We start from the raw sequence: 14,675 nt of genomic DNA, 5'->3' as shown, positions 1-14,675 counted from the left end.
TGGATAGGCAGGGCTGCTTTGCGGTGATACAGGGACAGTGGGAGGGTAGACTACTAAATGTGGTGTCCGTCTACATACCTCCGACACTCCACTCGGTCACGCTGTCAGCATTGGGGGAATTCCTCCTGGAACTGCCTGTGGGGGATATTGTTATAGGGGGAGACTTTAACACGATTGTAGACGCAACGGTTGATCGTTTCCCGGCCGGATCCCACCCGCCCAGACCCTTCCGTTTCCGAGGCTTTCTTGAGGCACTGGGACTGGTGGATGTATGGAGACACATGCATCCCACTACAAATCAATACACATATTATTCCATGGTTCACAACAGCCTATCACACATAGACTATTTCCCGTCGTAAGGTGATGGACTACACCACATCGATAAAATAGAAATACAACCCAGGGGGATTTCTGATCATTCCCCGATTCCTTTAACCCTATCCACCCAAGAGAAAACGCGCCAGAGAATATTTCCCATCTATGCAAATTATCTCAAAATCCCTACGATCAAAAAAGAACTCAAAAAAGCGACTAAATACTATTTTGACGAAAACACAACATCAGTCACCTCTCCATCCATACTTTGGGAAGCGTACAAAACAGTTCTTAGGGGACAGGCAATAACATCAATCACTAGCTACAAACGAACACGGCAGTAGGAATTGTCGGAACTAGAACTAGCGTTACGCGCAGCAAATGCAGCTCACACGGCAGACCCCACACCCGACACCGCACACACCCTGCAAATGCACCAACAGCGATACCGAGATCATCTGACACAACAGACAATAGAAAACATCGCAACCACCAAACATAGAATTTATGACATGGGGGACAAGGCAGGGAAAATGCTGGCCTGGTTGGACAAAAAAGGGGGAAGTACACTTGGAATACAACAAATTTTAAGGACGGCATAGCTCAGACACGTCCTGAGGAGATAGTTCACGTACTGGCGGACCACTTCCACATGGTCTACACCCCAGATAGAATTGTAAAAGAGGAAGAGGCATGAGACTCCCTCAGACACACTGAGATCCCAACACTGACCTCGGAAGCGGTTGACGAGCTGGAGGCGGACATCTCTGTTGATGAAATACACCGGGCCATACATGCTGTGCAATCCGGGAAGGCTCTGGGACCAAACAGGATCCCTATAGAGTGGTATAAAATTATGTCCGACACGATTAGCGGGCCCCTGTTAGCGATGTACCTCGAATGTTTATCCACAGCCGAACTCCCACCAGACCAGCAGACTGCGACGATAGTGGCAATTCCGAAACCCGGCAAACCGCCAGCGGAATGCACCTCCTACCGCCCAATACCCCTCCTAAACGCAGAAGCAAAAATCTTGGCAAAACTTCTGGCACACAGACTGATATCCCACCTCCTGAATCTGATCCACCCCGACCAATCTGGCTTCATGCCTCACAGAAACACTGCACTTAATCTCAGGCGGGTCCACGGAGTATTGGCATGGGCCACGCTATCGTCGTCGCCAGCGGTGATACTTTCGCTAGACGCGAAGATGGCGTTCGACATGGTAGAATGGCAATACTTATTTGCAGTCCTGTCACAAATGGGGTTTGGCCCAAAATTCATAGCATGGATACGACTCCTGTACACTAACCCAATGGCTCAAATCGCAGCAAATGGGCACATTTCCCACACGATACAACTGGCGAGAGGAACACGTCAAGGTTGTCCATTGTCGCCTTTACTGTTTGCGATTGTACTAGAACCCTTGGCAACACTGATTAGATCGACACAGTTGCTGAAAGGCATTAGTTGGCGAGAGGGATGGGAAGACCGTCTCTCATTATACGCAGATGACATGCTAGTATACCTAACGGATCCGGAACAAAGTGTACCGGCACTACTGACAATATGTGACAGGCACGTTTAGATCTCAGGGTACACATTAAACTGGGCAAAGTCAGTGTTGTTTATCATACGAGGCCCTACTCCCTCACTTCACGATGATTGCCCCCTCAGACTTGTAGACGACTCCTTCAAATACCTAGGCATCCACATTACTAGGAGCCCCTCCGACTTCTTTGATAAAAACCTAAAACCGCCACTGGAACGTCTGCGACACGATGTAAAACATTGGGCGACACTACCCCTGATTCTCCTTGGCAGAGCAGCCCTATATAAAATGATGGCCCTGCCGAGATTCCTATATGCCCTTGACAACACCCCATATCCGGTGCGCCGAGATACTTCCGGCAGGTAACGGCACTGGTGTCTAATCTGCTAGGGAACAATCGTCCAGCACGAATAGCACACACCAAGATAAACAGAAGTTGGTATGAGGGGGGGATAGCGCTGCCGAATATACAAACGTACTACTGGGCAGCACACCTTAAGATCATTAATCAATGGCTACACACTTCCTAGGACGACCCAGCACACAAAGCAGATAGGGAACAGATGAACTCGGATAATATGCTTGCGATGCTCTATGACAGAAGACTGGCAGCAAAACTAGTAGGACCCACAAAACACACGACCACACTATGGCACACGGCTCAAGCGAAATTGGGTTGGAGCGACAAAATCACTAAACGAACCCCATTGTGGGACACCAGGGTGTTCGGACATCTGAGATGCTGTAAGGGCTTTACACAGTGGAACAACATCGGTATTTCTACGGTGGGTGATTTATGGGATAATGGAACAGTGATTCCATTCACCCAACTCCAGCAACAGTATGAGTTGGAAGCGACCAAGACCTATAGATACATACAAATTCGTCATGCGCTGCTGACGGCGATACCGACAGACACAGAAGTCCCGGAGGCCTCCCCGTTGGAGGACCGGCTGCTCACAGACTACATGCAATGCAGCGCCACTTCCCTCACGTATCGAAAACTGATAAACAACCTACCAGACCCTACACTAAAACTAAGAGAAACATGGGTGGAAGAATTAGGTGACATGGACGACTCGGAATGGAACGAGGCATTGGCGTCCCCGAAAGAGATGGGTAACTCGGCCAGATTCCGCCTAGTGCAACTTAAAATCTTACCCAGGGTATACTACACCAGAACTACACTTCATAAAATACATCGGGCACAGACCCTCTACTTTTTCCGCCGCTGTGGGGAAGAGGGCACATTTCTACACTCTATATGGGACTGCCCACCTATAACTGACTATTGGAGACAGATCATGCGAACTATCTCACAGACGTTGGAGATATCCTTAGTACCCGAGCCGCGCAAATGTCTACTGAATATATGGGACCCCAACGACCTGTCCAGACATGGGCTGACATGGGCCACTGTTGGCATAATAGTAGCAAAGAGAGATATCGCACAGAAATGGGGGGCAGCAGAAACCCCCACATTAGCACAATGGTGTAGAAATATGGACATGGTAATGATTACTGAGCCCGCAGTATACGCAGCCAGGGCTAGCCCACGTAGGTGGAATAAGATATGGACCCCGTGGAACGTGTACCGGGGAGAGATCTGTGACCATCTGCCGGAGGATGAAACTATAGACTCAGACTATGAAGACGATGATGATGTCTAGGGGGGAATGGGAGATCGCTTTGGACAACGCAGATAAATGAAGGGGTGCCTGCATAAGTGTCTGGAAACACTGGGTCTACACTACCTACATAACCGAAATGTTTTTTTGATCACGCTGCTGTGGCTGCCTAAAGAAGTGCCTACCATATATGTATATTTTTAAAATAGTTAATGTAAACGGTTATCAAGTTCTAGGACTAAAACATATAAAACCTTAGACCTGTGACTTATCCGAGACACGCATTGACTGACCGGTACACATCTTATCAAACCACGCCGCCGGGCCCCAGGGTTGTCGGCTAAAAGGCTGTGTTAATTTGAAAATTATTTGACAGAAATTATCCGTACGTGGCCGGCCCTGAAGGTTGTAGGCTATACGATGTGTATTTATATATCTGTGTAATAAAGGTCTTTAAAAAAAAAAAAAGGCGGAAAACACAAATTTCTCTCTCTTCTTGGGGGAGTGGCAGCATACAAGGTGACAATACTACCCAGGATATTATACATATTTCAGACCCTGCTGTGGTGACCGAAATCACACAAGGGGGCAGGGAGTACCTATGCCACAGAGTGGGGCCTAAATACACAATAATGAGTCACACGGAGACTGGCTACTTCTCTGGGCCAAAGACCACGAACGGTCTCACGCCCGTTTATTTATACCCTCGGGCGAGCCGGCCCTCGGGGTGTGTGCGTGCGTGTATGCGTGTATGGCTGGGCTGGGTGGCTCCATCAGTATATCCCTCCAAACTCACGGATACATAGTCTCGCTTAGGGAGTTCCTTGAGCCTTGCCCAGGCCCCAGGCATAGTCTTTGAGTCTTTGGCTGGGAGTCAGATTCTGCCGGAGACTGTACCTCTCACTCCAGGGATTTCCGCTGGCTTCCGTCACCTCGTGGCATTCCGCAGGGTCTCTGGGGCTTCCAGGGATGCCCTCTTGGCTGGTGGCAGGTTCCTGTTTGGTCCTCGGTGGAGCTACCACTTCTTTGCGCTGGCATGGTGGTGTCTCAGCACATGCAGGGTTCTCATCTTCACACTCCGCGTTCTCAGATGGTTGTCCGGCGGCTTCCCATTCTCACTGTACTTGTTTGAACCATGACGCATTCCGTGTGACGGCTCGCGTGCCTCTTGCTACCGATACCATGGTGCCTTGGATGTTGACGGTTTCCCATACCTCCGGTTCATACGCGGTGCGATACTTCCAATTAGGGTACCTGTCTTCTGAGAACCACTCTATCACCAACCACGAGGGACATAGGCCGAGCCCTTTGAACCCGACTGGCTCTGTCATTGATGAGTGGTCTTCTGTTCTGGGTGGGGTTCTGATCCAACTCTGGCGGCTGCCAGGCGGAGCCGGCCGGCACGCAGTCTCTAGGGATTTTCCGGAACAGTAGATGTGCCGGGGCGCATTTGGTGGTGCAATGAGGTGTTGTCGGTACGCACTAATAAATTGAGATAGGCATTCCTCCGCCTCTTCTCCCTTCTCAACCCCAATCCGAAGGGCACGATTCACTGTGCGCATAAACCTCTCAACCTCTCCGTTTGCCTGTGGCCACTGTGGAGTGATTTTTTGGTGGCGAATACCTCTTGACGCCAGATATGTCTGAAAGTCTTTGCCTTGAAACGGCGGTCTGTTGTCCGATCGTATCTCTTCGGGCAGGCCCATCTTTACAAAGGTCCGATCTAAGACCAGCTTGACATGTGGGAATGCTGTGGAGGGTATCACCTCTACTATCGGGAAGCGTGAATGAGAGTCTATGAGCACAAGCGTGTTTCTCCCGTTGGGGAATGTCCCGAAATCAATCCTCAGCTTTGACCACGGCTCTGGACACAGGTCCTCCGTGATTACTCAATGTGGCGCTGGATCCTGGCTCGTGATGGTGCACAAGTGACAGTTGCGCACCTCTTCCTCCACCGTCATGTCCATTCCAGGAAACCACACCTTGCTACGTAGCCGTACCTTGGTTTTAGACGCTCCTTGATGTCCTTGATGCGCTAGTCGTACTACCTCCTTCTGTAGGCTTGTGGGGATTACAATGGCCGTGCCTCTCAGTACCACCCTGTGAGGGCCTTCGCTGAGTTCACTCTGGGCCCTCCAGACTTGTTGTCTAAATGTCTGTTCTGCTGCAATGAGAGCGCTGACGCCATCCAGGAAACGTTTCCAGCTACGGTCCACCAGCGTGGCTTTCACTATGCTGAGGCACTCGTCTTCTTCGGTGGCTCTCCCGAGGTCTTCCAATGTAAGGGCAACAGGGTATGCTTCCTGTGGTATCATCCGGACAAATTCTTCGACTTCCTCTGTCTCTTCCTGCATTGAAGTGAGAGGAGTGGCGTTCGGGTGGAGCGACAGAAAATCCGCCAGGTTGTAAGGACCTGGTCGGAAGATAACATCAAAGCGATATGTCTGCAGCTGGACGGCCCACCTCTCTATCCGCGGAGGGGCAAGTCTGGCGGTCCCCGCGAATAGTGGTACCAGCGGCTTGTGGTCCGTGACCACCCGAAACTCGTGGCCATATAGGTATAGGTGGCAGTGCTGGCACGCCCACTTGATTGCCAGGGCCTCCTGTTTAATCTGCGCATAGTGCATCTCCATGGCAGTCAGCGCTCACCTGGCGTATGCGGTGGGTACCCACTCCCGGGCCTCCGTTTCTTGCATGAGAACAGCCCCGAGTCGGACCGGGCTTGCATCCACGACGACCTCCGTGCGCCTGTTTGGGGCGAAAGTAACATAAACAAAGGGAATCCTACTCGCAGTGAATGGGGAAAGTGTTACCCACAGGAGTGTGGGAGCACCCAGTGTTTTGTAAAATACCCCTCACACACCAAAAGGCCCCTTGGTGTCATGCTTCATCATAGGGGTCTTCGCACCCCTGTAACGGAATGCGGCGTACTGCGACCTACGACTACGCGGGAGCACTGATAGTATTGACTATGTGTGGTGCATGTGGTGTACGTGGTAGGGGTATTAATGTGAGTGGTGGGATATGGTGAAGGATTAAAAAGTACCTGGCTCGTGGGTGTATGGGAAAAAAACTTTATTCACAACCCCGGGCTGGTACTGTTAAAAGAAGTGCAGTGCGAGGTAGTTCTCTGTCGTGACTATGGACAGTACCTCAGGTGTGCGTTGACATGTTTCGGAGCATATGCTCCTTCTTCAGGACGGGGGCACAACTTCCCCACCTTACTCACGTATATCTATTATTTTAGTGTAAATAACGAAAAGTGAAGGACTATATTTAAGTGTGTAAATAAAAGAGTATAGGCTATAATGTGCCTACAGCGGTTTTTGGCTCAGGACTCATGCATTTGCATGACCTGAAAAAAGAAAAGAGAAAAATGAATATGGTTACCCTAGTTAGGGTGGCTCAAACAGGTGCAGTCACCTGGAACACCATTAGCACAATTAGTGAAAGTAAGCCATGACTTTGTCATCTACGAGTGCATTCTTGACTGCTGCGAACGCATCGTCCTCCTTCGCTGACCATGTCCATGATCGTCAGGAGCCGAAGAGGTTCGGAGAGTGATGCCAGGTTGGGGATGAAGCGGCCACAGTATGTGTCCATCCCCAAGAAGCTGCTGACTTCTGTCGCCGACGTCGGTCTTGGCGCCGAGCGGATGGCTTCCGCTTTTTTTCGGGTTGACGCGTAGCCCTTCTCTAGAGAAAATGTAACCAAAGAAATGCACCAATTCTTGGTAGAAGGAGCACTTGGCTTTGTGCAGAGTGGGGCCATGATACGCCAGGCACTGAAGAGTAGCTCTAAGGTGGACGTGATGCTCCTCAAGTGTCTTGGAGAAGACTAGAATGTCATCACTCAAGTTGATAACCCAAGGCAGCCCGGAGAGTGTCTCTCTTATAGCGTTCTGAAAGACCTCAGTAATCTTTTATATCGGCGTAGGCCAACGTGGGTCGAGAATGTAGTGATGTTGCGGCTGTCCGGGTGCAGCTCCAGTTGGTGGTATCCCGTGTTGAGATCTCATTTGGTGAACCACCGGGCTCCATTTAAATCTGCGACGATGACATCCATTGTGGGCGTCAGGTGCCGTTCCCTCTTTACTGCTTTGTTCAGAAGGCGCATGTCAACACATAAGCGAATGACGCCGGGCTGCTTCGGTTTCGGTTTCGGGGCAACTACAAGGGGCGACACCCAGGGTGTCGGGCCTGACACCTTCTCGATGACCCCTAGTTCTTCTTGTTTCCGAAGCTCCTCCTCGGCTGCAGGTGGAATGGCACCCTCCTCTGTCTCAACACCGTCGGCCGGACCGTGTGGTCCACATGCAGTTTGAAGGTTTTCTCTTTCAGGCAGCTCAGGCCTTGGAAGAACGCGGGAAAATCATTCAGCATCTCCTCCGCGTGTAGCTCGTGCACTTGGTTCGCGAAGAAAACCAGTTGAAGATCCTCCGCTGTATGGCAGCTGAGCAGAGTTCCACGTTTTCCTCCCGTAACGTGAAATTTCGTTTTCACCTCCTGGCCGTTGCTGCCCATCATCCCACGTAGCGGGAGCGGGTCATCGCTGTCGTAGGTGTAGATCTTGGCCTTGGACGGCCAGAGGGGCGGGCACGGAGACAGTTTCTCGTAATGGACGCTGTCCATCAACATTGACCGAAGCACCCGTATCTATCAGGGCTTGCACCTGAAAGCCTGCGATGGTGATGTCACACATCGGTGGCGATCGTCTCCTGGAGCCTTCTCTGCTGACAAACGACACAAAAAATACGTTGTCGTCATCGTCTTCCAAGTTGAACGCTGAGCACGCCGTGTCACTGCAAGGCCACGGGTCTTCGAGTATTAGCTGGCGCACGCCCTGTGTGGGCCCTCTCGCCCCAGGATTGGGACGACGGCCGCCGCTGCTCCGGCATACTTTTACGAAGTGGTTGAGTTTTCCATAGTAACAGCATGTCTTTCCTTTTGCGTAACACTTCCCTCCAGCCGGGTGGTCCATACCGCAGTTGCCGCACGTGGAGTTCGGTGCGGTCTTTGCGCCTCCCCTCGGCGGTTGTGGCCGTCTGCGGATCACGTCCAGTCGGTCTTCTTTGCTCACTGACGCGCGTGTCACTGTTCCGGGACGGTTCAGTGCAGCCTCCATCTCATCTGCGCATTCATTTGACAGTTCGTGAGATCTGACGAGGACAAGGATTTCATCGAGCGAGATGCGGGGCTATCTGAGTATGAGGCGCCTGAGTTGAACTGATCTGCAGCCTTGACTGAGCTGTGCACGAATTTCTAGTCTTTGATCAGGCAGTTCACAGGCCGTGGCAAGTTTCCGTAGCCGGGCATAGTAGGCGTCGACGGTCTCAGTCTCTCCTTGGCGGGCCTGACGCAATTTGAACCACTCGTAGTCGGGGTTAATTTGCGGGTCAAAATGACGATTCAGTGCATTGACCGCTCCGGTGTAGTCATCATCGTTGCCTCTGTCCGGTAGTGTCTCGAAGAGGTCATACAGTTCGGCTCCGCCATACCACATGAGTAGGGACCGTTTCACTTTCCCATCCGTTTCCATGACGCCGACAAAATAATGGTCAAGGCGACCGATCCAGGAGCGCCACCTTGCCGCCGCGGTAGATGGGTCGGCGAGTTCGCTTAACGGCGGGAGCGGGGCAGCGATTCCGTGGCAGGGGGGGAGGCGCATTAAGCGCGGCATGGACAGGAGCCGGGGCAGCGGCCTGTTGACGCGCGGGATTCTGGAGCACGGCTGGCTGGTGGGCTGGTGCCGTTGACGATGCGGTGCCCCCAGTGGCGGCAATCGTGGTGATTATGTGAATGGCCTGGTCGCGTGGCCCAGCGCGGATTCCTGGTGCGTGGGCATTGCTGTGCTACCGCCTTTCCATCCTTTTCGGGTAGGCGCAGGATATGCTGGTGCGTGGTGTCACCGGGGCGGTAGCTAGGGCCTTGTGGGCACACCCACGTGTGTCATGCATCTCTGGGCTTGGTGCCGGGCAGAAAAATGTCCTCGGTCTTGTAGCTCTTCAGGAGGCTTGGATTACAGCGCAGGGGTGTATCCTTACAGTAATATGTGCCTCTCCACCTTCCTCTGATGTGGTCCCCAGGCTGTCCTTGCACCCACAGCCGGTGGGTGTAGGAGCGTGACTGTGTGGGCCGCTGCTGGGCGGTTCTGTAGGCGGCAGGGCTGGGCGCTGGGCCCCTGGTCACATTATCCTCTGGGGGGGTAGGGAGGGGTGCTGGGGCACACGTGCGGCAAGCGCCGAACTCGCGGGGGCCGAGCCAGTCCCCCGAGCGAGATTGCAGGCGGTGCACACGTGGGCGGTGGCACAAACACCGGCTGCCGGCAAGCGGAGGTGGGCCCTGTAGAACGTGCGCGGTGCGGCGCAGAAGCCAGGGGACAAAAGCGGGCGGACGCCTCATCCCAGGGAGGTCTCACCTGAGCGCCGGGCCAGGCGAGATGGTAGGGCAAGATGATGTGGGCCCAAAGCGAGCGGCCTCTTGTAGCCGGCAGATGACACTGGTCAGGGCACCGGACGGGTGCAATTACAACTGCGGGGTGGGCACTCGCGATGGTCTGTCGGCCACACCGGCTCGAACGCACGGGGCGTGAGCACCGCGGATACGAGGCAAGCACGCCAGCGGGTGTCCGCGGGGGCGAGGCGTGGGGAGACCCGCCTCGTCGCCAATGTGGTGACCGAAGTCACACAAGTGGGCAGGGAACACCTATGCCACAGAGTGGGGCTTAAATACACAATAATGAGTCACACGGAGACTGGCTACTTCTCTGGGCCGAAGACCACGAGCGATCTCGCGCACGATTATTTATACCCTCGGGCGAGCCCGCCCTCGGGGTGTGTGCGTGTGTGGACCAGCCAGGTGGCTCCGTCAGTACACCTGCCTCTCCAAATACAGGTTGAATCTATAGCCGCCTCCAGGTGAACTTTGCCGCCTTTAAAAGGCAGGGTGACGCAGAGAGGATCAGCTGAAAATAGGGATTGTTGCATCCAAGACAGGGGGGCATGTGAACCCCCTGCCTGGGTCATTGATTCACTGAACAAGTAGCGAAACAGAGAAAGGGTGGTGTGTGATAGACCACAAAATAGCAGCGGGACCCTTGTGGGAAGTCACACCTGGGCTCACCAGACCTCCATATGCCAAAGAGACATGTGCCTACAGGGGTCAGTCAAATCCTTTGAACTCCTAAAGGAACAGTACCACCTCACAGAGACTGAAGGGTATCAATATTTACAATTGAGCCACTGGCTGCAACAGCCGAGAATTAAGCGAAGGAGGATGAGAGCCCTTAAACCCCTCAAAAAAGACCTACTTTATTGCACTGATGATAAACATTCCTATTCTATTATATACATGATAAATACCACACAAGGAGCCAACAAACACACATTTCAACGCAAGTAGGAGAGAGTGCTGGGCATTACTTTGGACGAAGGTCAGTGGAAAGAAATCCTAAATCATGCTAACAACTGTATGTTACACTCTGGACGGAATGAGACCATATTTAAAATTCTATAAGACAGCTTTACACCCATGCTTGTCTAGCTAAAATGAAATGAGGGGGTTGTCCCCAGTGTTGGAGCGGTTGTGAAGTGGGCCTCCCCACCCATGAACTCCGGTCCTGCTCTAAAATATAGCCCTTCTTGGAGTATGTACTTTTCACAATATAACAAATCACTTGCTCAGACCAGTCTAGGTGCCTGAAGGCGAATCTGCTCGGTCGTCCTAAACCAGATATTTGCCCGTGCCATGGACCCTTGGGCAAAGGATGTGAGGAGGTGAGATAATGTGGCTTAATGTCCAGAGCGGCCGACTTTGGAGCTGGGGAACCAATTTTAAGCCTTGGCGTCGGCTCAACATCCTGTGATTCTGGGCAAATCACTATATCTCACCATGCCTACCAAGAAATGAATTTGTCCTTGTGTAACGTAACTGCTGCTCATGTAAAGAGCTCCAATCAATACCTTTCGGTCGAGTTTTCACTACATAAAACTGCAAAATAAATAAAACTGATAACCCATCTCCTGCTCACAACTAAGCAAACCGTTTTGAGCCTCTCGGGCCAATGAACTTTGCCATCTGAACATGATATGAAAGGACTGAAAGACTGTGATGGGTTCTTAGTATGGAGTAACTGCTGAAATTAGCTCAAGGAGAAGATCGACTTTTCAGCAAAGAATAGGGTCGTCTCTTTGACAACTTTAGAAAGGGATTTCAAGTAATTGTCGTGCCCAAAGCATCTCCAAACACCAAAGCTCCTGCACCCCTCCAAACTTGATGATTACTACACTACAATCCTCTATCACCACAGAGACATACAGGAAACGGACAGGGCAACCATTGAAATCTAGGAGCTTTAAGCCTATGACATTACAGCAACCTAAAGTTGCAGGAATACCAAAGAGGCGGGCAAGAGGGTTGGGACGGCTGAAGGGAAGAAGGGGAGTTTTGTTTGGAGACTACCTATTGCTCATTGTAAAGCATAGTTTTTATGCACTTGGTATGAAATTAAGATACGAATGTGGCAACGAAAGGTTAATAATAAAAATGTCTTCAAACTTAAACAAGCAATAAACAGTCAACAGGAGCCAGGCTGAGACCACCAAACCTATTTCAGAAATTGACATAGATGGTTCTACCACTGAATATTGAGCCCAAGAATATCGGCATACAAGAATATCATGAACACGACTTTGAGGGAAGAAATATTGGAAGGCAAGTGCAAATAGGGAGGTATAGATTTACTGTTTCTATCTCCACTTCTAAGTACCTTGAAGATATATATCTCACCAAGGTACACACATGTGGAGTTGGTATAGAAATTCATACTCACCTTTTGATATTATGGATTTCAAATGTTGTCCATGATATCTGCATGCCTCAATAATCTGGATTCCATATTTAGGGTGCACACCACATAGAACAATCATAGATGAAGGTCCAGAGCCATAGCTATCAATGGTGTATGAGATAATGTGGCACGGGGGCCAGGGGTCAGATTGGCCCACTGCACACAACTGTAGGCCTATTTCAATATCAAACCGGAAGGGGCTTATTTTCCTTGAGAGCATGACACTGCAAAAGGTAGTGCTTAATTGTTTATACCCAGAAGTTACATTTGACACAGCTTACCCTTCGACTGTTATGTGCACATAAAAGGTAGTTGTGCCTGGAGTACAAATTTCACGTAACACGCCGTGCATTCTTATTTTCTGCAAGCCATAACACAACATAACTCTAATATGGGACTTTTAGCGCATGCACGACTGACGACATCATAGGCACATGACTCTTTCCGAATATTGCGCTGCACAACATGTTTTCCTCTCATGCAACACAACACTGCAGAAATTCAGGCAGCACTCACTGCACTGCCCAATTTTTAGTAAACCTGAACCTACATTTTCCAGAAAGGCATCTGAAATACGGGCATCTATATCAATGGGGAATCACCCTAAATAATGTATCCTAAATCTGTGATTCAAAAGGGGCAAAATGTCATTAAGGTGCCGATTTGCAATCGTTGGGCACAACAAATAAATACCACCCTGTCCTTTTATACTTAAAATGCAATCACATTGTGTCTGAAAATATTGTGTTCTGCATAGGCCAAGATTTTCAGACAAAGAAAATATACCAAGCACTGGGCCTGCAAAGCTGTCACTGTACCCACCACTGACAGGAGCCCGAAAGGAAAAGACTCACCTTCCTCGTCCGAGACATCCAGGACCTCGGTCATCGTTTCCGGAACATTCAGCTTGTGTTTCTCTGTCACCGTCTGGGGAGACAAAAACATCGGTCAACCGCCAGGTGAGAAACACAATGAAACATAATTGCAAAATAACAAAATATAAGCAAAGATGCCAGTGTCCACACACTCACAGAGGCGGCTACCCATGGAAACGTTCCCTATCAGAGCATCCGCACAAATAACGGTGACAATTTCTGCACTGTGCACTTCTGGACGGAGCGGCCCATTCACATTCGCTGTCCTTCGGCAGGAGAAAGCAGGAATCATTTCCGGTGATGAAACCGGACACACAGAAAGTTGCAGTTGGCTCGTCTGCATTGATTTTCTCCAATCCTCAGCACTAATAATAATGGGCGCGCGCTCTGCACGGCTGCGGTGACTCAGTGCGGTCCTGCGTGGGGACCGGAAATGCCAGAAATACAGTGATGGAGGCCTGGAACGCTTATTACAACTGAAAGCAGATGGGAGTGAAGAGGTTGCGCGCTGAGAGATAAACAAGTGCGGGGACAAGCGGAAGGTTAATAGTACAGAGGTGAAAGGATGGGGGCCTTTTGCCAACTCTGTGTTAGGGTCAGTTTTCAGTTAAATACTAGCTTGTCAAAAGCTGTTTTATTTGTCCAGGAAGCCACATTTGCTGCTTGGCAGTGTTCTAGAATGTTAGCAGGGGTTATCACTGACCCGACAAGGTGCTTAAATCTTCCATGTCTTGTGTATTTTTTTACTGATCTATTTTATTTACCTGGGCTCTGAATCCCTACTAGTGACTCACTTAGAAATTTGCAAATTATAGCTTTTTCCTTCCAAAAAACACTTACTTCTTGCAAAAGCAATGACAAGCACATGAAGGACTCGTAATTAGGTGCAAGGAGTGCCTCCTATGGAAAATTTGGACTTTTGCGGGTCACTTTTTAATGCAAGTGTTATTTGTTTTGTCTCTTGTGAGGCGAAGCTAAACCAGATATGCACTCACACCGAAAACATACGGGGGCAGATTTACAAGCCCCTTGCACCACTTTTGCATCATTTTTCCCATGTTAAAAATGAGGCAAAAGTGGCGCAAGGGGGTTGTTAATCTGCCCCATGGATGTTACTGAGTTGGCGCAGTTTCAGAGCACCCATGAGAAAAAGCTAAGCAAAGTAGACACTCTCATAACAAACTATTGGAAATTACCCATAGGACATGGAGGTAAGAGTACGCACAAGGTAAAGCTAACCAGTTAATGCACATGCATACAACACGAGTAACCAGCGCCCACTAACACTCACACAATAAATCTGGGCAAATGCACAGACCATCAAAAGTAGGACATTCTGCGAAATATCTTAGGCCAATAGTTGGAACTCTGCAAGACTATGATTATGGTAAAAAATAATTCACACACTGCTATGGAGTTTAAATATGGCGGCAGCCTGGCAGGGAACGCCAACAA

The 14,675-nt window shown here is 50.3% G+C and overlaps 1 protein-coding gene across 1 annotated transcript in view; it reads right to left on the bottom strand.

Annotated features, from left to right (window-relative positions):
* The window catches only part of ANK2 (ankyrin 2), an 874,236-nt gene that overhangs the window by 346,835 nt on the left and 512,726 nt on the right, over positions 1-14,675 (bottom strand). The window contains exon 23 of the mRNA XM_086962136.1: positions 13,200-13,272. Within this exon, the coding sequence (XP_086818262.1) occupies positions 13,200-13,272 (73 nt within the window). The remainder of the gene's footprint in view (positions 1-13,199; positions 13,273-14,675) is intronic.

The sequence above is a fragment of the Lissotriton vulgaris genome, chromosome 3_1, assembly GCF_964263255.1.
Source record: "Lissotriton vulgaris chromosome 3_1, aLisVul1.2, whole genome shotgun sequence".
NCBI classification, from domain to species: domain Eukaryota; kingdom Metazoa; phylum Chordata; class Amphibia; order Caudata; family Salamandridae; genus Lissotriton; species Lissotriton vulgaris.
This window is presented reverse-complemented; position numbering and strand designations above follow the sequence as displayed.